Source organism: Silurus meridionalis, chromosome 11 (genome assembly GCF_014805685.1).
Source record: "Silurus meridionalis isolate SWU-2019-XX chromosome 11, ASM1480568v1, whole genome shotgun sequence".
Lineage (NCBI taxonomy): Eukaryota > Metazoa > Chordata > Actinopteri > Siluriformes > Siluridae > Silurus > Silurus meridionalis.
Genome location: NC_060894.1, coordinates 20,846,536 through 20,874,473, shown reverse-complemented (window position 1 = coordinate 20,874,473; position 27,938 = coordinate 20,846,536). Strand labels below are relative to the sequence as shown.

Below are 27,938 nucleotides of genomic sequence, written 5' to 3'. Positions count from 1 at the left end.
GGGTTGCCAGGTAGCGTTCCCTAAAATCCTCGAAGTGATAATAAACCCCGAAGTGTTTATTTTTTACAATGCCAGATGTATTAAAAAAAATTAAAGTTACTTAAACTTGATTAGAGCTTTGGTGTTGTTAGATTTATTGTCAGTATTCATTTGCGACCCAAACAAAACAGTAATGAGGTTTAGCATACTTAATGATATATTTGTGTAAGAAAATTTTAGTTTGAAAGGTGAACAGGTTTATCGAAAAATATTCTATTTTTAATTGTTAAGGTCAAGGTTGAGAAAACCAAACAGAACATCTTTGTATGACGAAGTTAATCCCCCAATCATCGTTAGCGTAGCTTTTCATGTCACGACATCACAAATAATATTGCTAATTCGATCATTTTATAAGTTGAAACAATAGAAGATTCATCAGTCAAGTTCGTATCAATGTTGTAATAGTACTTGACATACCAGACACAAAATATTTTTTGACATTAAGTCTATTGGCCACAAAGGTGGCAATTGATCCAGTGGCATTCTATTTTATTTTAACTTCGTTTAAAATAAATGAATAAAAGTAAAAATCCATCCATCCTTGCTTCCAAGGTCACAGTGGAGACCAGAGTCTATATACAAAAATGGGGTGCAACCCATGGCAAAGCCAAATCCGACACATACTTATGAACACTCATTCATACTGGGCGAGAAAAAATTAGGACTTGGCATAAACCCCTGAGGCATGAGAAGAACACGTAAACACCATGCACACATAAACACAAACACACACAAGGTGGAGGTGAGATTTGAACCCAGATCTCAGAGGAAACTATTGGACCTAAAAAAAAACCTAATTCATGGGGAGAACATGCAAACGCCATGCACATACACATGGAGGTGAGATTTGAACACAGACGTAAGAGGGGAAACGTGCAGACCTCTGGCTTATTAATTAAACAATGTGTTTCAGTATTCACTTTGTCTAGACCACAGGGTAACAAACTCAATCATAGAGGGGGTTAAAATTAAATACTGGGTCTAAGTAGAGGGCCAAACAATGACAATAATTAAAGAACAACAAGACAGACAGAGTAAAGTGTGGAAATATAACAGTCAGTAAAAGCAGTACATTATGCTCTTACACACATTGACCAGAACAAGATGCTTGGCCTCTTTATTTTTTGGTTGTCACTTCATTAATGTTTAGGGTTTGGTTCTGTGCTGTTCAACTTTCAGGATATGATAAAGGTGTGCATCAGTGAAACAACTCCTGCATGTGTTTCTGTTTATCTTCAGAGTGGAGAAAACTTGCTGACACATATATGTATTGCTAAACATGTAGAGGCCTGAAGTAGACAAGTCTGATCTAAGCCAAGGTCATGGTGGACCCACAGTCAGGAGGGAATACATCTTGGGATACCACACACACACACACACACACACACACACACACACACCTAGAGGAAATTATTGAATGCATTATATGTTTTTTGCAAGAACAGCAACCAAGTTCAGGAATCCTGGAGCTGTGCTGCTGCAATACAAACTGCTCTATTTTTGTATTATTTAATTGTAGTCCCTACAATTATATATATCGTTAACTTTCCATGTAAATCCATATTATAATGGATGAAACTGAATAATGAAACGAACATTTCGATATTAACAGAAGGAATAGTATTCTCAATGATTTTTCTCCTATAACACATTATCAACGGATGGATTTCCTGCAGAATATCTGGCAACTATGAGAGCCGACTCCGGCCTACCAGGGCTTAACTGGTTTAAGAGGCAAGATATAACGATTTACGAATCATGCACACAGTGTACTTCCGGTATAAAATGGTTTGAAGATCAGTGAGGTTGACGCTTCCGCAAAGGCCGTGGTAGAAGTGGGGAGAAAGAGTTTTTTGGCATTTAAAGGCTTCCGTACGATGTGAAGTCATATGTGGAAAGAAAATAATTGGAATATTTTGTTTTTGTTATATTTTTTATTGACAATGTATGACACTACTTAAAGCTCACTATGTGCATTAAATAAAGCTAAAATATTTGTCTAATATTTTTCTATTAGCTTTTACATAATAGTAATGCATATATGTATAAACGTGGGGTATTTTTAATACCAGTCAAATTTTATTTATAATATTTCATATTCATAGTTCAGGTATTTGAGTTGTGTAAAAGAATGAATAGGTGTACTGCCCTAAAGTTTATCCCTAATGAGTGAGACAGTGACAAGAAAAACCTGATTTAATAGGGAACCCATCCTCATCCTCAAATGTTAATTTATTATAGTTTCATCATGCAAAACTGTTCATGCAAAATATGGTCCTCTGTAATAGACTGTTGATATTAATTGCATTATAGTAGGTAGAATCTGTTACTTACAACCAACCATGTGCATTAAACAAATGTTTTTTTTTTTTTTCATTACAGTCTAAATATTAGTTATATCTCTTTGTGTGTGTGTGTGTGTGTGTGTGTGTGTGTGTGTGTGTGTTTCATTAATTTTCTACTGGACATATAGAGCAATGCACAACATCTTATATACAGAAAACAGAATTGATTAGTTCATTAACGAGTCCTGCATCCCAAGTCGTTCATTCTTGTGTCAACTGACTCAACGAGACTAACTCTTTTTCCTTGTTGCGCATGCGTGAAACTGCTTCCACTTACCTTTTTATTACGTCTCACGAAATGGATTCTTCAGCATTTTATTTGTTTATATTTTAAATATGTGTTTTATATTTGTACCCAATGGGGTTTAACAAATGTAACCTATTTCATTTTATCTTTCATTTATTTATTTTTATATAATCGATTTAATTTGTAATCATTTAATCGATTATTCAATTTAATCAATAAAATAGTGTATTGCATTAAATGTATTCGTATATATTTTATTTGTATTTTATGTATGTATATATTATTTAACCAAGTTATTATTCAACTGATTGGAACTATAGTTGGTGTATGTAGACGTATTATGGATCTGCTTATTGAAAATGTATCATTTCATTTTAATTATGAGTGAAGAAAACAAAATGAATTAAATTGAACTCAAATAATAATAAAAAAGATTCAAGCAAGATTCAAAGAACCGAGTCACTAAAATGATTCGATCTGTTCATGCAGGCTCCTTTCGCCCCGCCCCCCTTATCACGCACACATCCCCGCCTTCTTTTCTACACACCCGGATTATTTTTTCTAGTTCACCACGCCCTACCCCCTTTCCACGCCCCCTCTATGGCGTCATTGCGTCGTTGCGTCACTCAGACACAGTCCGCCATTTTATCGCGTGTGGTTTGTGTTCACCGTTGTTGTTCAGCTCTTTTTTTTTCTTTCCGCGCAAAGTGATCATTGTAGAAATAGTACGTTTATCGCAGCGATCAGGTCTTCAGATTAGAAAATGCAGGCGGAACACGAGCAGACCGACTTCAGCACGGATGAGTTTCCAGAGGGATCGAAAATAAACGCGAGCAAAAATCTGCAGGATGACGGGTGAGCTCGGCGGGCTTAGGCCGGGGTGCAGGCCCCGCGGCGCTGCGGCTTTAGCCGGGCGAACGTGGCGGTTCGGTCGTGTTTCCGTCTCGATGGCGGATCATGTTTTCATTTAATTCTGAACCGTTAATCTTTTTGTTGTGTTTAACGAAATCGGCTCGCGCGTGCACAGTTTGCTCGGGATGCATTGTGTTGCGTTGCGTTCAAACGTGGCGTGTTGATGAACCTTCTGTAGATCATCTGCGCCGAATTATAGATCTATAATCCGGTTCAGATCTTTAAATAATCACCTTTTTATTCATCAGACAAATTTCTGATCAGATTTCACGATTATCATTTTGCCAACTAATCGATTCCCGCGCGATTCAGTTGCACTTTGCTTTGATACCCCTGATTCGGTTTCCATGGTGCTGCTGGATCTCACGAACATCTACCTTTTGAACATCTTGGCTCTTTTAGATCCATCTTAAAATTTAATCTGAAATGCTTTATTTTTGTATTTTTTTGCAGGAAAATGTTTATCGGTGGTCTGAGCTGGGACACCAGCAAACAAGACCTTAAAGATTATCTGTCCAAGTTTGGAGAGGTGTTGGATTGTACCATCAAAACAGACCCCATGACTGGCCGATCCAGAGGTTTTGGGTTCGTCCTCTTCAAAGATGCAGAGAGTGTCGACAGAGTGAGTAGAATTATCACAATCATCTCTCATCACCATCGTGACTTTCTACGATATTCTATTCGTTGAAGCACTTCATGGCATGTTCACGAATAACATCAGTGTAGAGTTTTATCTTCTTCTAGGATTTATTTCTAACCCTAAAAATCTCTGTTTTCAGGTCCTGGAGTTGAAGGAGCACAAGCTGGATGGTAAACTGATCGATCCAAAGCGAGCCAAAGCCATGAAGGGGAAGGAACCCCCTAAAAAAGTCTTTGTTGGAGGTCTTCGTCCAGAAACGTCAGAAGAACAAATACGGGAATATTTCGGCTCTTTTGGAGATGTAAGTCTTGTGAATTTTGAAAGAGATTTTCTCCACATCTGTGCCACTGTTACCAAATTGTCAACATTTCCAATTTTCTCTACAGATTGAAAACATCGAACTCCCCGTGGACAGCAACACGAACGAGAGGCGAGGGTTTTGCTTCGTAACGTACGTCGACGAAGAGCCCGTGAAGAAGCTGTTGGAAAATAGATACCACAACGTCGGAGCAGGAAAGGTACCTCGAGCACGTCGGATTTCCCATTTCACAAAAAAAAGTGTGGTTCGCAACTGACGCGCATTTTGATTTCGACTTTTAATTTGTGGTTTTAGTGCGAAATTAAAGTTGCCCAGCCTAAAGAGGTCTACAGACAGCAGCAGAACAGAAGCGACCGGGGAGGAAGAGGAGGATTCAGGGGTCGTGGAAGAGGAGGTATTTTTCCGTTCTGTTTACGGGCCAGTGATATTAGAATGATGATGATAATTAAAGAATCACTCGTACTGATACTGAGGGATTTTTATTGTGATAAAAATTGACCATGTCTCAATCCGATCCTTCATCCAGGACCAAGTCAGGGCTACAACCAAGGCTATGGAGGCTACTATGGACAGAACTACGGAAGCTACGGCAACGGTTACAACCAGGGCTATAATGATTACACCGGGTATGACTATACAGGCTACAACTACCAAAATTATGGCTACGGACAAGGCTATGATGAGTACAATGGTAAGTTCTTAATATCTATGCTGAAAATACTGATGATGTCACTGATGTTTTTGTTTAATTCTAACTAAAATTAATTTCTAAAAGGTCAACAGAGCAACTACGGCAAAGTCTCCCGGGAAGGTGGAAATCACCAGAATAACTACCAGCCATATTGATGAAATTGCTTGACCTACCAAAACTGATGGTAAGCTCCTAATCCAAATCTGTTATTTAGCATTAATGAACCTTTAAAGATCAATAGACAACGCTGACTATCCTAAAAAAAAGATTGGTATGCATTTTCATGCACCGCATCCTGAATGAAAATTGTAAGGATAAATGTCTATAGATCTTTAATTGCTAATGCTTGCACAGTGGGGTTTTTTGTTTTTTTTGTTTTTCTTTTTAAAGCTTCTTCAGAAAAACATTAAGCGTTTTTCTGTAGATTTTCTCGCTTTTCTCCCTGCTTTTTAACAGGTGATCATAAAGGAAATAACATAAAGTTGATAGCATTGCTAACAGGTAAAGTACTGCTAAAAAAGGGTACAGAGTAAGGGCACCTCTCCTGATTTATTTTCCGTTCTTTCCCTAATTCTGATTATTATACCTTGTTTGTACCTGCCAGTGGGGACTTCATTGCAGGCCGTGTGTCACCTGACCACGAAATTCTCTGGGCGTCGCACATAGCGGGCAGAGAGCACGGCATGCACGAGAAAACGCTGTTCTGTGGTATGGTCTCTTCAAATTTCCTGTACCAGCGTTAAAGTGCAAACGTTAAGCAGGAGATCTCTGGTTATTTTAATCTTTATTTTTTTTTTCCACCCCTTAAATTACCAAGGTTTTGTTTTTTAACAGTTTTTTAAAATAAATTGATTTTTTACAGGTATTTAACAGTGAACCCTTGCTGTTTTGTATTCTCCTTTTTATTAGTGTTCTTTGTATTTCAGTTCTGGAGCGTCAATGTTGCTTTTAATTTTTTTCCCCTTTCTTTGTCTAAAAATGATTCCAACACCCAAATAAAAAGAAAAAGAAAAAGACAATAATAATTGCCTAAAACTCATAATGCTTGCTTTTTCTTTAGAGTCCATAGAGAACTTCAAATGGTACACTTCAGTCCTTTTCCTTAAGACATAGATGATAAAGATCATATGTAAACCCTATATAGCCATGAAAAGCTACTACAAAGGTTGAAGGTTCTCGCATAACGTTTGGAAATTACCTTAAATTGTATATCAAGATTATGCTCCCTTTTTTTTGGTGTTATTATGCTCCAGGTCAGTGGAGCTCAAAGTTCTGCTGACAATAGAAGTGCTTTCAGTGCCATTAAGTTGTACATATGATCTTTAGTCTTGAACGATGATCTTTTTAATAGCTTAAAGTCAACAGCTCACGAAGTTAAACTGAAACATGGAGGTGGTTCTTTTTTTTTTCTTTTTTCTCCAGTACAATTCATAACTTCGTTAACAACCGTACATGTCTCGTCTCGTCTCTCTTTTTTTTAGGTGGGCCGAGTCGAGCGTTCGTACCCTGGAGGCAGCTCGTGGATACCCTCACGGATTCTTCTTACTCAAAAAAAAAAAAAAAAAAAAGCGTCTTGATTTTAAAATACTTTGGTTTCATTGTACTTTGATGAAAACATTCAGTCAGACCTTGTAAATATCATTTCCAAGTTTCTTATCCTGTGCTTTGTTGAAGTAGATCCTGAAAAGTTTTTTGTGCTGATGTGTACTTAGATCCTAATTTTGGAAAGTGTCCTTTTTGTCTTTTTTTTTTTTTTTTTTTTTTCAGTTTTGGATAAATGGAAATTAAAATTGGGGTACAAAAAACATGATTGTGTGGTTCTTCTTTTTATATATATATATATATATATATATATATAAAGGCTGTGGGTTTTTAAAAGATCTTTCTTTTAATAGAAAAAAGTATAGATTTTATCACCTTTGATTGGACTTTATATAAAGACTATTTTAAGATCTTTTATGGTATTTTATATATATATATATATATTTTTTTTTTTATACAGAAAGATTGGATTTTAAGATCTTTGGTATTTTATATAAAGAAAGACTGGACTTTTACTGGATGTTTTATATATATATATATATATATGAAATAAGATCTATGATGGTATATATTTTAATGAGGATGGATTTTAATATCTATGACTCAGGAACAGATTTATTTATATATAAATAAATCTGTGTATGTATATTTAATCTCGGATTGTGTCTTGAATACATTGAATTGGGAGGATTTGGATCTGAGAGGCATGACGTGTAAGAAGATGGATTCTGGAGGAGATCCACCACCACAGGGACCAGGAGAAGTTCAGAAGCTGAGTTCACTTACATCAAATGTAAAACACGACTTGAGAATGTTCATCTTTTTTCTCTCCAGCTCTTTGTGCACATTCTCTAAACAAAATTAAAACCTTGAACCAGACTGAGAGTGTTTTTACTACAGGAAGGAACTGTAGCGTCGCATACATTAGGCGTTGATTTGACTTGCGCTCCATGACCTCTTCCTCGGTCTGCCTCCATTTTGTTCCTCAGCTGTGAGTCAACCAAACGCAGAGCCCAAGAACTGATTATTCATCTTGTAACTCGGGATTTCAATCATTTGCTTTGGGTTTTATTTGATGTAATTGTTTTGTTTTTAATAGAAAGCGAAACCTTGCCATCAGTGCAGGAAACAGCGTCGACTCCCACTGAGAGCTTCCAGGGAGGGGAAAAACATGGACGAGCAGTACATCGGAGAAGATCCGACTATGAAGATGGAGGAAGATGAAGAAGCCAGCGTGGAAGGGCAGATGCAGGCGGTCAGTGATGGAGGTCCTGGAGAAAGCGAGGGGTCGAAGATTGATGCGAGTAAAAACGAGGAAGATGAAGGGTAAATGCATGCACCAGGATGAAACCCTGGTAGATAGAACCCTGGCCAAAATGAGCAAAAAATCCAAACATCTATGTTTATGTACGTATGTGTATATAAAATATATATATATTATATATACACACATACATACATACATACGTACATAAACAAGAACTCATTTAATGCCATTAAATTGAACAGCATGTATGTGTGTGTGTGTGTGTGTGTGTCCATATATGCTGTTCAGTTTAATGGCATTAAATGAGTTCTTGTTTATATGAGTTCTTAGGATTTTTGCATACATTTTTAATATAATTAAATATAATATTCAGGCTGTAAATCTTGTATCTCTCATGGCTTTCCTATGGACCAAATTGATGACGTCTCGAACCTAGTTAGCCTAGCTACCGGCAAAAGCCGGCTAGTCAACTCAATTCATTCTAAAACAAACATATAACACTTTGATAGGATTTATTTATTTATTAATTTATTATTTGTTGTTTTCTAAAATGCGAACAGTATTGTTATTATGATTGTTGTATGTCTAAATAGGATGGGAAATGTTCAATAAAAACCGCAAGGCCTTTGCTAGCTAGCTAGCTAGCCCTTTCCATGATCTCAGTTCCATCCACCTCTGTAGTAGCAACGAGATGTTCCACATAAACACACTTTTATTACCATGATTTTTATGAAACATCTCAACAAAATATCTACCAATAAAGTATCCAGTACCTAAGTGTTCCAAGTTTTTGTAGCTGCTTCCAAATACACGGTACGGTCAAAAGTTTGTGGACACCAGACCATAAGATCTGTGCTTTCTAAACACGTCTCCATTTGCTCTTCTAATAACCTCCAATCTTCTGAGATGATGTTTCAGCAGATTTTCTAGTGTGTTTGTGTGAGTCATTCAGAAACCAGGGTGTTAATAAAATGGGTACTGATGTGAGGGAGGGTTGAGAGACTGAGCTCTACAGCAGAACATCTTCCATTCCATCCTATATAAAGCATATCTTCATGGAGCTGGATTTGTGCACCAGGTTTGGGTCTCCTAGTTCAAAGTAAAGGGAACATTTTATGTAGAATTGTGTGCCCCAAAGTTTGTGGTGTGAAAAGCCGGGTGTCCAAATACTTTTGCCCACAATAGCGCGTGTATAATATACCACTTTAATCACAAGCGTGACTATTTTTGACAAAATGACTGTCCTTTATTTAGACAGTCCTAATTTCTAAATTTTTTGGCATTTCCAAAAGGATTATTTGTTAGCATTCGTCTGAAAGGTGCAGAAGAATAACTTCTGAACGTCACCCCGGTCTTTCTAACATTATAAAGTTATCTGTCTTGCAGGAAAATGTTTGTTGGAGGCCTGAGCTGGGACACAACGAAGAAGGACTTGAAAGATTACTTCGCCAAGTTTGGGGAGGTCGTAGACTGCACTTTAAAGCTGGATCCAATGACCGGTCGATCCAGAGGCTTTGGCTTTGTACTGTTTAAAGAGTCCGATAGTGTGGAAAAGGTAATAATTTTTATTATGGTCCATTTTCTGTTTCTCTTCCATTACAATAAATAAGGAATAAAACACAATCAATGGTGCTCTTATATGAAAAACTTTGCATAAAACAATGTGACTTTTCCAATGTTAACTGCTTCTCTTAATGTTTTATTCTACTGTTTTCCAATACAAGTTTTGATTTATGAATGCACATGTCATAGTTTGTAAATGTTACATGTAATGCCATGGAAAATGGAAATGCCATGATGGAATATTCATTATATTGGAATATTCATCCAATGCCATTGAATAGTCATGCACTTTTTTTTTTCTTCTTATATACTACCGATCAACATTCCTTCACCAGCCTTGCTTTGTTTTCTCTCACTTTGAGTTGAAAATTATTTTAAATTACAGCAAAACAAAGTTTACTACATCACAGACAACTCAAATGTCTGTCCTAAAGACTTTCCTATGGATTAAAACCTATTATCCATTACACAGAAAATAAAGACTCCTTCAGTAAATGTTGAATAAATGTTTGCTTAAAGAACGTCACCATATACACAATTAGACATTAACTTTTGTTAAATAACAGTTGTATGTTGTAAACATTTTTATTAGTAGTAATATTGATTATAATAATAATAGAAATAATAGAAATATAATATATAAAGAACGACTACATTGATGTGCAGCCAGGACTTTTGTCAGAGCTCAGTGGAGTCAAGTTACCACTGTTGGGCCCTTGAGCAAGGCCCTTAACCCTTCTCTATCCCAAGGGGTGCTGTCTGCACTCTGACCCCAGTTTCATACATACGTGGATACACGAAGAAAGAATTTCAATATGACATTGTGTGTATATATGACAATTTTCTCTCTGACAATAAATAATCATATTCTGACACCCTCTGTGACCACGCTAACTAGTTTACCAGTATTTCAGGATTGTAGAACTTCCAGTTAGAATCACTTCCTATCACTTTAATTTACATATTGCTTCTTATTTACATTAGAAACCTGTTTTCTCTACACGTAAGAAAGCACTTACTATGTAGTAATGACGCGATTTCATCTATCGGTTGCAGGTTATTCAACAAAAAGAACACAAACTTAACGGAAAAGTGATCGACCCCAAAAAAGCAAAAGCTATGAAGTCTAAGGAACCTGTGAAGAAGATCTTTGTTGGGGGCATTTCACCAGACACGCCTGAAGAGAAGATCAGAGAGTACTTTCATGCTTTTGGAGAGGTGTGTAAAACATCTACAAACTTCTATTTATCATAGATTACATACGAAATGATTTTTACATAAAAGAAGCATACATGGCGTCATGTTATCATATTTAATCTTGAGCTGACGGCAATGATTGGTGTTTCGGTTGTCAGGTGGAGTCTATTGAGTTACCGATGGAGAACAAAACAAATAAAAGACGAGGATTCTGTTTCATCACCTTCAAAGAGGAGGAACAAGTAAAAAAAATCATGGAGAAGAAGTACCATAATATTGGCCTTAGCAAGGTAACGCATAATGGCTTGTAGTCTAACACTGATATGTACTGCTTCCTATTAGTTTTACTATTATATCATTTAAAGTTTGATGAACCATAATGACTTTAATGGCATTACTTATAATTAAATACAGAATACTTTGCGCCCATATGGAAATTGTCGAAAAATTTATAAGTTTAGAAAGTTATAAAGTCTTTGATGCAACTGCTAATGCTTTTATATGCTTTGGCACAGTGTGAAGTCAAAGTGGCCATGTCAAAGGAGCAGTACCAGCAGCAGCAGTGGGGTGGAAGAGGTGGCTTCTCTTCTAGAGTTCGTGGGAGAGGAGGTGAGCGTGATTTTATATATAGTATGTAGATGCAATTTTATTATCACCTGCCACACCAAACTACTGTTTAACATCGCCATCCGAAGTTTTACACATATGCTGTTTAAATAGGGAGTTATTCTCAGCGAGTATGATCAGTTTTAGCCATGTAGCACTGACTAGTCTCGTCTTTAATACGGCAAAGACTTGCAACCGAGTCTGCATTTATCATGTATTCTTTCCTATAAATTGTTCATAAAAATGTAGTTAGAGCACTTAGAACAGAATCTGTAAGGTATGATTTGCCATATTGTAATGTGTGATTTAGCCTAAGGTTAAATATAAAAGACATGCTGTCTATGACATCTGGCAGAACTTTCCCACATTTGCGTAGTGATAAATATGTGTACACGAGACGGTTTTAGAAAGTAACCGAGACTGGCTCTGTTTACAAGAAAGCACTTTATTTGTCTACGTTTACACACTATCACCTTCAAAATAGTCCCTTTGCACAGCACCTTCTGCTCTTCGTGAATTTCTGCGATGGCGTCAAAACGGCAAACTTTGAGAATTCATCTTCGAGAAGAGTCCGCGGGAGCCACATCTGTCAAGTAGGGTGGGTGTGGAACCGAGATCATGCTGGAACCTCATGTGTGAGAAGAGCTCGGTGACAGGGTGCATGGTAAACTTGGAGCATCCAGAAATTGCAGGCGTGGTAACGCATGTGGTCAGAATAGCACCAGTCGCACAGCTCCAGATGTACACGGGATGATTTCTTTTGGCAAACTGATTTATGAAGGACGGTGCTTCCTGTGACTGTGCGTGCACTCTTGTGCTGCCATCTGTTGGTGTGTTACAGAACTAGTCTCGAACTTTTTTTTGTGTCTGTGTGTGTGTATCTGCAATATGATGACATTTTGTGTATCTTCATTTCAGGACCTAATCAAAATTGGAACCAGGGGTACGGAAACTATTGGAATCAAGGATATGGAAATTACGGAAACTATGGCTACAACAATCAAGGCTATGGTGGATACGGGGGCTATGATTACACGGGTTACAACTACTACGGCTATGGTGACTACAGCAGTATGTAATGCTGTTTGTGAAAACGCTGCAAAAAAAAAAACTCTAAGAAAATAATGTATGAAAGAATTTTTTTATACTGATATAATGAGAACTGTACACTAAATGACCTAAGCTTTAAGCCTAGCTGTTTAGCTCATTCATGTTTTTGTTTATTGGTTTTTTGTTTGTTTTATTTTTTTGGTTTGTTTTTTTTGTCTGTCTTTGCTTTAACCTAAGATATAATGTAGATATTTATTGTATGAGATGTGGTGCTATGTGGAATGGGGAAAGGGATGTCTTACCTTCACAACTCATTTGTCACAAGTGCCTTGAGAGCCTTCAGCAAGAGTTAAAAATGTATATCTGTAGGTCAGTGGAGAAATGACCACAAGCCAATGGCCACTTTTAGAAGAAAATAAACTATTTTTAAAAATTCATCCAGTTTACTCCAAAAATTTTTTGTCTCCTCCAATATTCGCAGAAAACGTTATATTTGAAAAAAACAGTGTAACGTAAGTATCCAATGCAATTAACGTATGAATGACAAATTATGTTCTAAGGAATTGGCTAATTTAAACTGGATTAATAAAGTACATTTCAGATGGTGTATTGCTTTCTGGATCTTCATCATAAATGTCTGAAATAGAATGCTTGAAGTTTTGGCTGTAAGCTATTATCATCCTGAGATGTTCGTATACATTTAATAGCCACTGTTTTTTCCCCTCCTATGTTCTCTGCTCAACCTGCAGACCAGCAGAGTGGTTACGGCAAATCTCCAAGGAGAGGTGGCCATCAAAACAGTTACAAGCCATACTAGCATACTACAAGCATAAACTTCAAAACATACATACAGGTATGCAGTTGCATTACTTAACCCAAGCCATCCTTAGCCATTACCTTATTCTACATTAACCTCATATGTAATGTATTTTGCTTAATTTTTTATTTTGTTTTTCTTTAAAGTTTTTCACAGCACCCTGGAGTGCTTTACTGTAGTGGTTAACATAGAAACGTCTTTCGGGCAGTAATGTAACAGCTGGCTTTTGGCTGTTTCTTGCCTTTTATGTAACAGTAAAAAAAAAAAAAACATAAAAAATTTAACAGGTACAGTACTGCTAAATGGGTACGAGAAAATAAGGATTTGCAACGAAAACACACAAAAGAAGAATGTTGTCTCCTAACTCTGACCTTGTTTGTACCTGCCAGTGGGGACTTCCTTGCAGGCCATGAGCTGACTTCCCGATTCTCTCAGGCCCGCTCAATGCGGACAGGGTACGAGAGGCGTACGCTCTCGAATGCTCCCATTTGGTATGGTCTTCCAACATCCTGTATATGAATTGTCAAAAAAACAAACAAAAAACTCCAGAAAACATAACGGATACACCAGGCTTTAATCCTTGCCTTTGCTTATTTTATTTTTTGTTTTTTTACATTCTGTTTAAAATTCATGGCATCCTTTTTTTAATGTAATTTTTTATGTAATACAACGTAATGTCATTTTTTACAGGTAATGGTTAAATACGACAGCACTGAAAAATAACTGCTTACTTTTTTAAAGGATTCCGCCTTCTCTGGATTTTCCAGTGTTTTAATATATGCCCTTTTAATCTTAACTGTAATGCTTGCTTTTCTTTATTTATAGACTGTGTAGCAGTAATAGCCAGTAGTCCATGAGCTAAAAAAAAACCTGGTTTGTACTCGGACACCACTACGCCGGAGAATTGCTTAATTTTCATTATTGTATTGTGTCTTTTAATGGCAGCGGTGAAAGAAGTTCGTTCTAACAAATTCTCTTTTTTTTTTACTTATTTATTTTTTTATTTAATCTTTTTAAACCTGAAAAAAATTTGCATGAAATGTTTTCTTACTGTAAAATTTTTAAATAATTAAAGGTTATATATTTGTGTCTGGGTGTAAATTTATTAAAGTTTAATGCATTTTTTTGGGATTTATATATTCTGGCATTTTCAAGCATTATTTCTAGATTATTGCATTTTAGTATGAATATATTTTTCTTCTAAAACAAGATGCCTACCTGTTTTTTTATTTTGAAATTAATTAATATTTTTATTTTCTGTCTTTCAGGTGGGGATATTTTTGAAAGGTAACATCTCAAGCGAAACATCTTTGTGTCAAGGCAGATGTTTATTAAGGAGTGTTAATGACTTAAGAAAAGCTTCAATTGAACTACAGCTGCTGGCTGATGTGCAGTATGTTTTATCTTTATGAGCTGCCTAATGAAGGTGGACGTTCTGATCAACATTGAACTTGCCTGCAGTTTCAGTATAACATGCTTTCTCCAGTCAAAATCTTTTTTTTTTTTTTGTGTTAATATGCTTGTTTATGTTAGTGATTTGTTTGGTGCATTATTTTAAATATTCTGCTGCTAGGTCATTAGTTAATTTCTTCGCTATAAAAGTTCGTGTCAGGAGGTTTCTTTGAGGCTTAGGAGTGTTTTTGCTACAAAACCATTCAAATCAGTGATCTAAATAAAATAAAGTATATAAATTCTGAATGAAATGCATGCCACAGAGTGTCTCTTTATTATGAGCAGTCTTTTCTGTACAGTTTTCAGTATTTACATGCTAATTAGCGTATCGTGATGGAGAATAGGTATGGCTGTACATTTCATTTTGTCTACGACATTCAGTGTAAGATACACTTCATAATTAATGGAATACCATTAAACCAATACCATTACAACGAACATCCAAAATAAAAGGTTGGATCATAAATAGGATCCAGAGAGACAAAACAATACTAAACACAGTCACAAATATTACTTCCTTCTCTACCTTTACCCTTCACAGTCATATTTGTCACACAAACTACAACCACTATATGGTTTCAAAGGTCTAGAGGAGGCTGGATTTTAATGTTTTTCAGTGTTGTAAACACTTAAGAGTGGAATGTTGATTGATTATCTAAAGCTAATCAACTCTCCCAAACTCAGCGGTCCAGTGTACAAGTTATCAGACAATTTCCATTGTATTTACATAACATTAAAAGTTGGAATGAGTTTTCTTCCAAAGTGACAAACAAAAACGTCATAAATATAGATGACAACCAAATTTACTCTTACGTTTAATATGAAAATGGTACGCTGTGATGTTATGTGGGAATGACTCCGGTTGCCAAAAGAATGATGATCAAAACAATGATGAACACAACCACTCCAATTATAATCATCATTTTTGTGTTTTTCCACCAATACTTCCTGGAAACCCGTGCTGAAGTCCTTTGAAACGAGTCGGCCTGGTTGAAATGGCATGCGTTACAGGAGAAAATGATGCAAGTGTTAAAATGATTAAATATAGAGTTATTCTGCTAAATAGCTATAATATAAAAATCGAAGTTAATAACTTACAGTGGCCTGCAGATCACCTGTTTTATCAATGAGGTCGTCTAGCCTCTCTCCCCTCTCCAACACTTTGTTTATGTTGTCTTTGAGGATAACTTTGACATCATTGACCTGCTCCTGCACTTGACTGACTTTACTGGAGCTTTGGGGTTCTGCTTTAAGCTCAGCCTATACAGGATATCCAAAGAATATACGGCAGTAATTGGTAATCTGAGTGTAAAGTACAACATTGTAATGGGAGCAGTAACTCAGTAGACAATATACACATTAATTTTAGCATTTAACATTCATTTGTATAGGCAAAACTTAAGCAGTGGTTATAAAAATCAGTAATATGCCTCAGGACTCTCAGCAAAATTGCTGTTTTTAGCAATCTGTGAGATTCCTTGTTACCGACATTTTGCTGACATTTGCTTTTACTTCCCTCCTGAACTTCCTCTATTGTTCAATGAGTGATGAAACAGACTTTAGTGTACTAGTACACTGCTATTTAGATTCTCTGTGCAACTTCATTTAGTAAACCTTTTATTTTTATTGGTTTTTTTTGCTGTTGTAATTTAAGAACTTGTTCCATCCACTGAGCTAACAGCTTGGTTTTAACCTTAAACAAATAAGTACACAATCACAAGGCAAACAAAATGAAGAAAACAGTTTCACTTACCATATTCGTCCTTCTCAGATGCCAATTCAAATGTTCTCGAAAGGTCTTAACACCACCAACTTTGTTTCATAACAGACTTTCTACCATTGCTTAACAAATACAGGATATAGGGTATTTTTTTATTCCAGGCTGCTCCGAGCGACAACACAAGTCTGAGCAAACAGGCAGGAAGGCTTCAGAACTCATTTGCACACAAGGCCACCCCTCCCAGCCTGCGTGTACATTGACTGCCGGGTAACTCTGGACTGCCTTCTTTCCTCTGAGTCAGTGAGCTATTAGGTTTAGACACACCATACGTTGGTTAAGCACCTGATGAATATGTACTACACTCATATGACTGAGCAAAGGCCACGGTCCATTATCAGAGGACTATAAACAATGGTGATAAAGGAGTGAAAAGCAATAAAAGTCTTCCAATGTGCCAGCTGACAATGTTACTTTGAAGAACATGCTGCAACATTGCAACACAACTAATGCAAAATACCCTTTTAGCAGAAAAAAACACGTTCTTATTGGCAGTGAAAACCTGTGATGTCACAAATGTGAATAGTAAAACAACGGTTAATGACAAGACAAGGATATTGTTGTCGTTAATACGGTTATAAATGTTTCATTTTTCATGTCAAAAACGTTTACTATGAGCATTTTCTTAAACAAGACTCCTGGACTACAGTCTCTATGGCTGGACAATATGGTGGTACCAGGAGACATCGTTATCTCACTGCCCTCTTGTTATAGTTTGTGTAGAGTTTCATCTTCGTGTAGGTTCCATTATGTTCCCTGTTTTTTTTTCCCCCAGTCCTGAAAATATCCCAGTAGGTGTGCTGGCTGTACTTAAAAGCTCCTATGTATAATTGTGTGTATTTGTGTGTATGTTATATGCCAATAATTGGGCTTTTTATGATTACTGCAGCTTTTATAATTGCTGCGAAATCTTCAATGTCCAAAGGCGATTATTCATTAAGCAACATGAAGCCATCTCTGATGAAACATTGGGTTGTAAACTAAAATATTTACTCAAGAAAAGTATACTTACTGAAAGGATTAAAAAGTCACCATACATGGACAGATAGTTTGCCTCAAATTCCCAACACTTACTCATAGTTTATTTAAATCTGTTTACTCATAATCCATGCAGATGCTCAAAGTAGGAATTTGGTGACAATGTGAACATCTTGATTTTATTTTTCATGTCTAAAAAATGTGGTCAGAGTGCATTGTCCCGCTGAATGAGGGAATACCATGTTGCCATTAAGTGGTTTCTGCAACAATGTTTAGGTCAGTGGTGCATGCTAATTGACCTAAGCTTGATTGACCTCCTGAAACCATCTTTTCTCCAGATAAGTGATTCACATACACCTGGCTATCCACATGATATGGTTTACATGGATAGGAAGATCTTAAGTGGCCTGCTACTGAACACCTTTGGAATGAATTGGAATGCTGACTGCACCCCAGTCCTCCAAACCCTGCATCAGTATCTAACTTTACTAAAACCCTTGTGACTGTTAAACACAAATCTCTACGAGCACGCTCCAAAATCTAGAGGAACATCTTCCCAGAAGAGTGAAGGGAATTATTAGAGCACATACCATACTTATGACCAGATGATCACAAACTTTTGGCAATATAGTGTATAGATCAATTCAAGTGTAATATACAATATAAAGTGTAAGTAGGTTCTCATTAAATAAGTTAATGCAGAACATTATAAAATATCATGCAATTCTGATGTTTTGTGTAAAACTCAGTTGCTTTTAGGTAGACTTTAGGCATAATCTTTTTGTTGTTTGTAGCACCTTTTTGTTTAGAAGGAAAAACCAAAAGCCTACAGTGTAAATGATTACTGGAGCTGCTGTCTCTGTGAATGCATTCTGGAGACTTGGAGAAGGTTATTGGGGTCAGAATAAACCACTCCCACAACACATAGTTGAGCTTCATCCTCTGGTGCAGTTCTGCTGTTTGTTTTCCTGCAGCCAGGACACACTGGAAACAGATTTGCCATGAATAATACCGGGTACAGCAAACCAGGAAAAACTTTCCTTTTTACATCGGAATCTGTCGGTGAAGGTCATGCTGGTGAGACTTGATTTTTTTTTTAAAGATCTGCTCTACAGACTATTGTGCAGGAAGTCTGTTTCTTTTTTGAAATTCATTTTCAGATTTATCCTTTCATGCCAAATAATATAATAATTAATACTGATCCGTTTATGAACCGCAGTTCATGTTCACATTACAGTAGTCTTGATAAAGCGCCTTGCATGTCCTGACATGTCACATTATTCATCAACTAATGACCTTTGCTATATTCATTACGGCTTAAATTCGTCTACAGATTAATAGTTAGCTATTGATTATATAACACTAAAAAGTATCCTCTGATTTATCCACAGATAAAATGTGTGATCAGATAAGTGATGCTGTTTTGGACGCATATCTTTCCCAAGACCCTGACTCCAGAGTGGCATGTGGTATAAACTTCCATTAAATAGTTCAATGTTCTTCCATTAGGTCATCAGTATTTTGGTATTAAGAGTCTTCTGGATATACATATACAGTGCCTGTTTAAAGTGTGGAAACACCAAGTCTTTTATAGTTTTTGAGACATGTATTTTCCTGTTATTTCTATGCAACAAACTAGGAAAAGTTCTGTAAGCGTTATTTATAGAGCAAACAGTGGACTGGAGTGATATCTATCATGGAATTGCCTGCCCAGTCACCACACCTAAATCCTATTGAACTGCTCTGGTATGAACTGGATCAATAAGTCAGAAAGAAATCTTCAACTAGTGAAGGACATCTTTGGCAAGTTTTAATAAACATGGCAAAGTATTTCAGGCCCAGGTACCAAATGCACGGCACGCCAATGATTTCAGCTGAATATTTGGAGAAACAAAATCCCAAGAGTGTGTAAGGCTGTAATGCATGCTATGCAAAGATTTTTAATCTACACATTTATATGTTTAATTAGTCAAAGTAAATCTTTACACTTTCAGCCAAGTTTGTTGCATAGAAACAATAGGAATATACATGTGTCTCTTAAAAATCATGGTGTGTAGGTGTGTATATATAAAATCAACATTTAATAATCACCAAGCAGTTTGGAATTCTATACCGATACTATGCAGGGAATCCCTTCCATCTTAAATCAGTTTAATTCTTTATGCCATGGATTCCACAAGATGTTTGAAAATTTTCTTTGAGATCCTGGTCCATGTTGCATTACTGCATTACATTTTCTGCAGATCACTAAAAATATTTCAGGACTGGTTTTAGAACATGACAAAAAGTGCAAAATGTTCATTCAGCCACTGAATTTTACAAAACTTCTGTGGGAACACGTTCTATCTATGGAGATACCACCTTTGCAATACTAATGTCTTAGTGCCATATAGCAGATCACTAGAGCCCATGTTTGGAACGGTCAGTGCTGTTTTGGTGGCGAAATGGGGACCTACAGTATGGCTAATCTGTTTAATTAACTTCAGTTAATGATTTTTATTTTTGAGTCCTTCAACGGCTATTATTCAGAAGTGCTTTGTTTACTGGGTCAAACGTTTTCTTTTTTCAAAAACAGAATGTGTAGCTAAGACTGGTATGATCCTACTTTGTGGAGAAGTGACATCAAAGGCAGTAGTCGATCTTCAGAAAGTGGTCAGAAACACTGTGAAGAGTATTGGATATGACGACTCATCCAAAGGTAAGATCATTTTTTATAGAATCGAGGCAACCTCACAGTGAACAGTGTCCCGGTTTAAACTTTTCACAATGTGTGTTCATGGTGCACACTTTGGGTGTTTTCCCACCTCAAGTCGAGTATTCCCAAGATTTACTGTGACCCTGACCAGTTACTGAAAATGTACAAACTGACATGAAATAATTGGTGGCACAGAAATATACATGATAATTATTCTCTTAACAGGTTTTGACTACAAGACCTGCAATGTGCTTGTGGCCTTGGAGCCACAGTGTGCTGAGATTAGTGACTGTGTGTTCGAAGGCCGTGATGAGGAGGACATTGGTGCTGGTGATCAGGTTTGAATTATTTTATACAAATGTAAAATGTAAATAAAATCAGAAGGCAATGATTTGCACATCTCATAAACCCATAATTTATTCGCAATATAGCATAGAAACAAATCACATTTTGAAACTGAGGATGCGTACAATTTTAACTAAAAATAAGGTATTTTTTAATTAAGCGGCTGAAACACGTCTCAAAAAAGTTGGGACAGGGCCATGTTTTTCACTGAGAAGACCAATGTTTTCCATTTGTGTCTAAAACAAGATTCTTACTGCTCATCAGTCCTGGGTCTTCTTTCTCATATTTTCATTTTTTTGGATCATGTATTTGTGGGTGACATGGTGAACTGCATTCACAGAAAATGAATCCTGAAGGTGTCTTTGAGCTCGTGCAGTGATATTCATTACAGAATCATGTCTGGTTTTAATGCACTGCTGCCTGAGGGCCCAAAGATCAAAGGGCATCCAATATTTTGCCCATGTCCCTTGCACACAGATGTTTTACCAGATTCTCAAAACCATGTCATAATACAATGTGCTGAATGATGAGATATTTAGTCTTTTCAATTTTATGATGAGGAACATTATTCCGAAATTGTTCCAGTCTTTCGTAGATTGGTGAACCTCTGCCTCTATAAAATGCTCTTTTTATGCCCAGTCATGTTACTAATCTGTTGCCAATTAACCTAATTAGTTACATATTGTTCCTCCAGCTGTTTCTTTTTGGTACCACTTACTTTTCCACCCTTTTGTTGCCCCGTCCCAATTTTCTGGAGTCCACTAAAACAGTACATTTCCTCAGGTTGTTTGTGAATAAAATATGGGGTTATGAGATTTGCAAATGCGTTCTGTTTTATTTACAATTAACACAACATCCCAACTTGGAGTTGTATTATTATTATTATTATTATTATTATTATTATTACAGGGATTAATGTTTGGCTATGCAACAGATGAGACAGAGGAATGCATGCCGTTGACCATCCTCCTGGCTCATAAACTAAATTGTAGAATGAAAGAGCTGTCAAGGAATGGAGAATGTCCCTGGATTCTACCTGACTGTAAATCACAGGTAAAATAAAAAGAAGTGCACTTCACATTACAATAGCAGCAAAGGAATTGTAAATAAATTGTGATATTCCAACAGGTTACAGTGGAATATTGTGATAACAAGGGAGCGATGGAGCCAATTCGAATTCATACAGTGGTCATCTCAGTCCAACATAAACCCCACATTACTTTAGGAGAGATTCGAGAAAATTTAATGGAAAAAGTGATTAAAGCAGTAATTCCAACCAAATACCTTGATGACAAAACTATATATCACCTGCTTCCAAGTGGAAAATTCCTAATGGGTGGCCCCCAGGTGAGTATAATTGTTTCATTGCTAGAACATCAGTTTTAAGCTTCAAATGAAAACCTCTGGAGATATTATGAGTTTGGAGCAAGAATCTCAACCGAGTCATATAAGATGTTTGATATGCAAAGTTCTTATGTGACCTGATTTTCTTGTGTATGATAATTTGATTATCAGGGAGATGCAGGTCTTACAGGCAGAAAGATCATTGTTGACACATATGGTGGTTGGGGTAGTCATGGAGGTGGTGCTTTTTCTGGGAAGGATTGCAGCAAAGTGGATCGTTCTGGAGCTTATGCTGCACGCTGGGTTGCCAAATCACTTGTAAAAGCCAAGCTATGCAGAAGAGTACTGGTACAGGTAAGGAAAGTCATTATTTATTTGTTTCTTTGACTGTTTAGCAATTAAAGAAAACAGTTACTGACAGATGATACCATCTGCCAGCCAAAGTTTTATTGAACATCTATATTTTTTAATTACCAATTGTTTTATAGATCTCGTATGCCATTGGCATAAGCCATCCTTTATCAATCTCAATATTCCATTATGGGTCATCCTCCAGAGATGAAGATGAGCTTCTGGAAATTGTTCAGAAGAATTTTGACTTAAGACCAGGTGTAATCGTCAAGTAAGTGGAATTAAGTGCAGATTTTACAACAGTAAATTGTGACATGCTTATAAGGATACATTTATGTTGTGATGTTTGTGATGATGTTATTATGATACTCTCATCATCCCTTATTTTTTTACAGAGAGCTTGGTCTGAAAAAACCCATTTTTCAGAAGACTGCTAGCTTTGGACATTTCGGAGAGAGGAATTTCCCTGGGAAAAGCAAAGAAACTGGTGCTTTAGCCACAAGGAAAACCTTTCTCTACATATCATAAGCATTTTAATGATTGTTTATTAATTCCATTGGAGGACGAAATACACAAATCATGTATTTGAGTTAAAGTAGAGCTACACCAGGTAAAATATTACCCCAGTAAAATTAAATCCATTTCGATTAAATCAGATCCACTTAAACAAAAGTAGAAAAGTATTTGTCTTTACATGTACATAAGTGTCCAAAGTACTATGATTCATTATGGCTATAGTTCATAGACTGGAACATAAAAACTGATTTTTAAGACCAAATATTTTATGAAATCCATTTTTTTTAAAGCAATAAAATAAAAAATAAAAATAATTAAATTACAGTTTTTTGTGTAATTACCTACTGCACAATGGTTACACAGTTCACCTTGGCCATATAGTTTAACTCAGGTTTTATATTACCTTTACGAATGTTAGTGTTTTAATAAATTTTCTGTCACCCAATCACTGGAGTGTTGGATAGCCATGATTGGAAAATAAGAGCTGATAACAAAATAGTTCCTAAGAGAATTAATTGTTTGTATTTAAAATTAACAACATACAAACGATGTAAAAAAGGAAATGTAAATTTAATAATTACTCTGTATTTGTTGGGACCAAATAACTTTCTTTTTCTTATTGGCCCAATAACATAAAGTAGGCTTGACCAACAGAGGATGGATTTGTTTCATTGACCCCTGGGTTTAGAAGCCCAAGCAAACTTCTGCTGCACCACTCTGCTGAAAGATCACACCTGATGGGACACAGTCTGACACTTTTTACATTGAATGAAGGCTCATTTTAATTATATTCTATGACAAATAAAGTATTGGACATTGTAAAGTTTAAAGCAACAAGAAGGAAGTTTCAGGCTACTGTTTTACACTCATTCTCATTTCAAACTGACCAACATGAATATACAATTTACATCATTGGAGTAAAGGCTAGTTTTTAGTTTGTGACATAAATCAGAGAATGAACATAGCAGAGGATGGTTTTGATCCATCAACATCTGGGCTATGGGCCCAGCACACATCTGCAGCACCACTCTGTTACCTAGCAAGGTTCCTGTAATGTCAAACACCTTTATACACATCCTTACACTCATTCTTATTTCAAACAAATCAACATGAATGTATATTATTAAAGTAATGGCTATATTTTTAAAATTTGAGACATAATGAGGGCTGGACTTCAGCAAAGGATGATTTCGATCCATTGACCCCTTGGTTATGGGCCCAAAACACTTCCGCTGCACCACTCTGCCCAAAGATGACCCTAGAAGGAGCAAAAAAGCACAGTCACCTGGATTAGGAGGCCAGTGCCTTATTCATTAGACCAGTGGAGTGGAAGTCATTGGCAGTCTGCTGTTAGTCCTCCAAAGCCTTTATACACATCTTTACACTCATTTGTCAAACTGACTAACAAGTATGTGCACTTTTCATCCTTGACGTAATGGCTATTAATTGGTTTGTGACTTAAAAAAAGCTCAGCTATAGCAGAGGATGGTTTCGATCCATCGACCTCTGGGTTATGGGCCCAGCACGCTTCCGCTGCGCCACTCTGCTTGAAGGCCACCCCAGATGGGATTCGAACCCACAATCCCTGGCTTAGGAGGCCAGTGCCTTATCCATTAGGCCACTGGGGCAGATAGATGCCCACCTTGCCTACATCACTAGCAGTCACACAGTTAGCAGAGGGTCGCTTAAGCATGTTTTAAGGTCGAAAGCCTTTATATACAGCCTTTCACTCGTTTTTGTGACATTACTGTACGACTTCATTGACGGAACGCAGCAGCTCAATGAAAAAACTCAAAGATCTGCCATTGTGTGATGAAACGCAGCCTCGCAAGTGCTCCAATACAACAGGTGGCGCTGCTGCTCTAAAAAACTAAACAAGTCAAATAATTTTCAACGCAGAGGAAGAGATTTGGACTGGAAACATGGGGACACGCTTGAAGGTTAAGAGCAATAAAAATAATGCATGTTTTTATGTTTTTATAATATTTTAGTAATTGGTAAATTACTGATCATGATGCACGTGAACACTTTGTTCATTTCTATTCGGCGTTTAAATCGAAACATTTAAAATCGTTTGTAATGTTTATAATAAAACATACTATATGTGATATATATATAAAATGAGGGCTGTCAATCGATTAAAATATTTAATCGTGATTAACCGCATGATTAAAGACGACTCTCTAATCAACATGGGCCTGGACAAACATAATCAATAACGACTCTAATCAACATGGGCCTGGACAAATATGGATGCTTTATGCAAATTTACGTTTATTATTAGTGAAACCAAACTCAGCATAGAGCATGAAGACAAAATATTCTTGTAAATGTTTTAAAGTAGTTGAGGTGTTTTAAATTATGCGAATCATCAGGACACCAAACTGAACTTTTACTATGTTTCCACACGGACGGTTTTGATTGCCGGATGTGTTCATCATGGCGGATTTTGGTGCTTGAGACTTAGCACATCAGTAAAACAAATGTTTAATGATTAAAACTTATTTATAGTTTGTTTTTTATTTAAAGAAATGATGTATATAAAAGGTTTTAATTTCCGCACTTTTATATTCATTTATTTATATTTTAACAAAAATGGTTACAAAAATGCTCACTGCATTCATCGCGTTAATCAAAACCCAATTTGCAAAATAGCATTTGATACGCAGTACTCGGATTCATAGAGAGCAGCATATTTAATGTTTTTAAACTATATATTTTTTTCTCCAGGTGCTTAGAACGTTCAAAGCTCTGCACCGAACCCGGATGACTGTGTTTAAAGATGATGACCAGGCATTAAAAGGTGTGAACAAAGTAAATAGTGTAATAGTTTGTCTTTTTCTGAAAATAGATTCTTGTCAACAACTATGTATTGTCGCATGAAATCTAAAGGGTTCAGGGATATAAAAAAAGCAAGCATTCCAGAATGCGGGCTGATGTCATATGTCAGGTTCAGCTCATTAAATTGATGTTGAAGTTCATGATTTGGCAACAAAGGTGGAGGAAATACAAAATTCTTCACTTTCTTATTGTATATTGTTTATATACAATTGCTTTAGCTGATACCTTTTATAATATTTTTCTTTTTACCAGAGTATTATGTCAAAACATGATTGTTTCATAAGGTGGGTGTGTTGGGAACAATTAGTAATTGCTTATATAGGATGAATAGAATAAATGCATTAATATGATGCATATATTAAGAAAAGCTCATTATCTAAGAAAATGGGGTTACCTTTTCTTTAATTATTTTTCTTCTTTAAACCACAGCTGCCAGATTAAAGATCAATGAAGAATTTAAGAAAAACCAAAATGAAACATCAGAAGAAAATATACAGCAGGTATAAATAAATATTATTAAAATTTGAATTTGTCGCTGATTGTTTTTTTTTTCCCTGATGGTTATTATATTAAATTAGATTTTTGTTCTGGTTTCACCTCAACAATCAGAACATGTTTGTAAGACTTTGTCCTAGTTATGACTCTCTGCTTATGTGTTTCTGCAGATGATTAAAATGAGCAGAGCTGTTGAGACAATTCTGCGGGAGAATGTCTTACAGGCAGAGCATGTTGGTGAAAAAAAGCTTGGTAATGTCTGAACGCTGAATACCGTGATGATGCACTGGTGATTATTTTTTATAATTGCTAACAAGATCTGTTATAAACAAACTGTTTTGGTTCTTTTTTTTGCAGTTCTGCGACCCCGGGACAGTCTTCTGTTAGAAAACGTACCTTACTGTGACACTCCTCAATCAAAAGCATAACGAGCATGGATTCATGCTGGACATGATCTAAGGACATGCCGAATAAAAATGTCTCTCCAAACCCTGAGGACAAATTCCATCCCAGAAACTGAAGTGCATAAAGCTGTACATTAATATTTTTAATATATATTAATATTGTAAAATAAGTCAGAATTTTCTGACTAAATCCTGCTTTGAAATTGCTCTCAGACAAATACTTTCACTTGTGCTCTGTTGTTCAGACGTCTGTGTGTTATTTAGTTTTACATAATGTGAAAACCACATCAATGTTTTGTTAAATGTATGAAAACATTTGTGAAATTCACTGTATTTAATATGCAATCTGTGAAAGGCTTCTGTGTGTTCTGAAATGTATGTTCTCTACAGTGTTTGAAAGACGGAATTAAGATGACTTGTTTCATCATTTAGCAATATGAATACATATACAATGACTTGTTTAATATTAAATAATAATACTAGTATTACAGTTTAATCATGCATGAATTAAGTCAAGTTTATTTCTATTGTGCTTTTCACAACAGACAATGTCTCAGAGCAGCTTGACAGAAATCAACAGTGAAGGTGAATGGTATGTGTTTATCCCTGATGAGCAGCCATGGCGACTGTGGCAAGGAAAAACTCCCTTAGATGTTATGAGGAAGAAACCTTGAGAGGAACCAGACTCAAAAGGGGAACCCATCCTCATTTGGGTGACATCAAGACTGTGATTATAGTCTTTAAACAATACAGAACACTGGAGAGTGTGCATGAAAACTTTGTTAGCAAACATCTGAGGAAAAAAGCAGTTTTTTAAGCTATAATCAAGCTCTAGCTCCCAGACTGGCTGCTTAGGGTATATTTGTAAATATATTTTCTGTTCTTGTAATAAATGTTATATTTGCAATGTAAAATTTCAAATGTGGATAAATGAAATATATGTAACATTTTCCCCTGCTATTAAGGAGATTTAACAAAACTGGCAAGACTCATGTGTGAAATGATGTCATTCATTTGTATGCTGAATAAAACTGAAATGCAGAGATCCACCTGGAGTTTTCTTCTTCAGATAAACTGATCTGACAAAAAGAGAACAGTTTATTGTTTGAACTCACCTGCAAAGCAGTACGTATACAGTTTTTTCCTCAGTTGCTTTGGAGCATTTCTCAGATCAGAAATAAAAATTTCTACTTGTTCAACCTCCAAATCATCACTTTTTCACATCATAAAAGCAATTTCTCGTTTCTTGGAACAAATTATGAACGCTTAGGTACATTCATTTCATTGATTTCCTATAATTGTCTGCTGTTTTCCACATTGTCTTATGTTGATCCAAATATATTATACTGGTTCTCCCCTGAATAGTTTTAACCCCCAAAACATCTCAGCACCAGTTCATTGCATAAGTCATTAAATGGAAAATGGTTAAACCAGTTATTATAATAAGTGTCTCTTCTTCACATTTCTATTCAAATTTTTTTGTAAATGAGTCTTGAATGTCACTA

At 36.1% G+C, this 27,938-nt stretch overlaps 5 protein-coding genes and 2 non-coding genes across 17 annotated transcripts; 4 read left to right on the top strand and 3 right to left on the bottom strand.

Moving 5' to 3' along the window:
• Nucleotides 1–3,251: 3,251 nt before the first annotated feature.
• hnrnpdl (heterogeneous nuclear ribonucleoprotein D-like) lies at nt 3,252–6,956 on the top strand. 3 transcript variants are annotated; one of them, XR_006927405.1, is made up of 9 exons: nt 3,252–3,486; nt 3,997–4,165; nt 4,323–4,484; nt 4,570–4,701; nt 4,797–4,896; nt 5,029–5,193; nt 5,278–5,377; nt 5,798–5,901; nt 6,675–6,956. XR_006927405.1 is itself a non-coding variant. In XM_046861941.1 (8 exons), the coding sequence occupies exons 1-7, from the start codon at nt 3,395–3,397 to the stop codon at nt 5,346–5,348; spliced, it is 891 nt and encodes a 296-aa protein (XP_046717897.1). In that variant the 5' UTR covers nt 3,252–3,394; the 3' UTR covers nt 5,349–5,377; nt 6,675–6,956. The 3 variants fall into 3 exon arrangements, 2 of the variants coding, with proteins under 2 accessions (XP_046717897.1, XP_046717899.1); XM_046861941.1 differs by lacking the exon at nt 5,798–5,901; XM_046861943.1 differs by lacking the exon at nt 6,675–6,956 and having other exon boundaries at nt 5,798–6,668.
• A 498-nt stretch (nt 6,957–7,454) lies between these two features.
• Nucleotides 7,455–14,942, top strand: hnrnpd (heterogeneous nuclear ribonucleoprotein D). Of its 8 annotated transcripts, XR_006927328.1 has the most exons (10): nt 7,455–7,726; nt 7,835–8,061; nt 9,389–9,557; nt 10,622–10,783; nt 10,921–11,052; nt 11,278–11,371; nt 12,287–12,439; nt 13,168–13,271; nt 13,625–13,726; nt 14,504–14,942. XR_006927328.1 is itself a non-coding variant. In XM_046861347.1 (9 exons), exons 2-8 carry the CDS (start codon nt 7,907–7,909, stop codon nt 13,233–13,235), a joined length of 933 nt encoding a protein of 310 aa, XP_046717303.1. In that variant the 5' UTR covers nt 7,455–7,726; nt 7,835–7,906; the 3' UTR covers nt 13,236–13,271; nt 14,504–14,942. The 8 variants fall into 8 exon arrangements, 6 of the variants coding, with proteins under 6 accessions (XP_046717303.1, XP_046717302.1, XP_046717301.1 ...); XR_006927327.1 differs by having other exon boundaries at nt 13,168–13,726; XM_046861347.1 differs by lacking the exon at nt 13,625–13,726.
• Nucleotides 14,934–16,674, bottom strand: si:ch73-234b20.5 (uncharacterized protein LOC449923 homolog). Its single transcript, XM_046861351.1, has 3 exons — nt 16,441–16,674; nt 15,786–15,947; nt 14,934–15,673 (listed from the first exon to the last, which is right to left on the bottom strand). The coding sequence occupies exons 1-3, from the start codon at nt 16,441–16,443 to the stop codon at nt 15,530–15,532; spliced, it is 309 nt and encodes a 102-aa protein (XP_046717307.1). The 5' UTR covers nt 16,444–16,674; the 3' UTR covers nt 14,934–15,529.
• Nucleotides 16,675–18,363: 1,689 nt separating this feature from the next.
• mat2al (methionine adenosyltransferase II, alpha-like) lies at nt 18,364–23,453 on the top strand. Of its 2 annotated transcripts, XM_046860451.1 has the most exons (9): nt 18,364–18,519; nt 18,834–18,911; nt 20,018–20,140; nt 20,363–20,475; nt 21,392–21,535; nt 21,611–21,829; nt 21,998–22,180; nt 22,315–22,448; nt 22,573–23,453. In XM_046860451.1, exons 1-9 carry the CDS (start codon nt 18,444–18,446, stop codon nt 22,703–22,705), a joined length of 1,203 nt encoding a protein of 400 aa, XP_046716407.1. In that variant the 5' UTR covers nt 18,364–18,443; the 3' UTR covers nt 22,706–23,453. The 2 variants fall into 2 exon arrangements, with proteins under 2 accessions (XP_046716407.1, XP_046716408.1); XM_046860452.1 differs by lacking the exon at nt 22,573–23,453 and having other exon boundaries at nt 22,315–22,452.
• A 716-nt stretch (nt 23,454–24,169) lies between these two features.
• Nucleotides 24,170–24,241, bottom strand: trnam-cau. The gene has a single exon. It is a non-coding gene; the product is annotated as a tRNA-Met (tRNA).
• A 7-nt stretch (nt 24,242–24,248) lies between these two features.
• trnar-ccu lies at nt 24,249–24,321 on the bottom strand. The gene has a single exon. It is a non-coding gene; the product is annotated as a tRNA-Arg (tRNA).
• Nucleotides 24,322–24,579: 258 nt separating this feature from the next.
• lyrm7 (LYR motif containing 7) lies at nt 24,580–26,929 on the top strand. The gene is made up of 5 exons (XM_046861552.1): nt 24,580–24,633; nt 25,424–25,496; nt 25,964–26,034; nt 26,200–26,281; nt 26,387–26,929. Exons 1-5 carry the CDS (start codon nt 24,616–24,618, stop codon nt 26,455–26,457), a joined length of 315 nt encoding a protein of 104 aa, XP_046717508.1. The 5' UTR covers nt 24,580–24,615; the 3' UTR covers nt 26,458–26,929.
• The last annotated feature ends 1,009 nt before the right edge of the window (nt 26,930–27,938 follow it).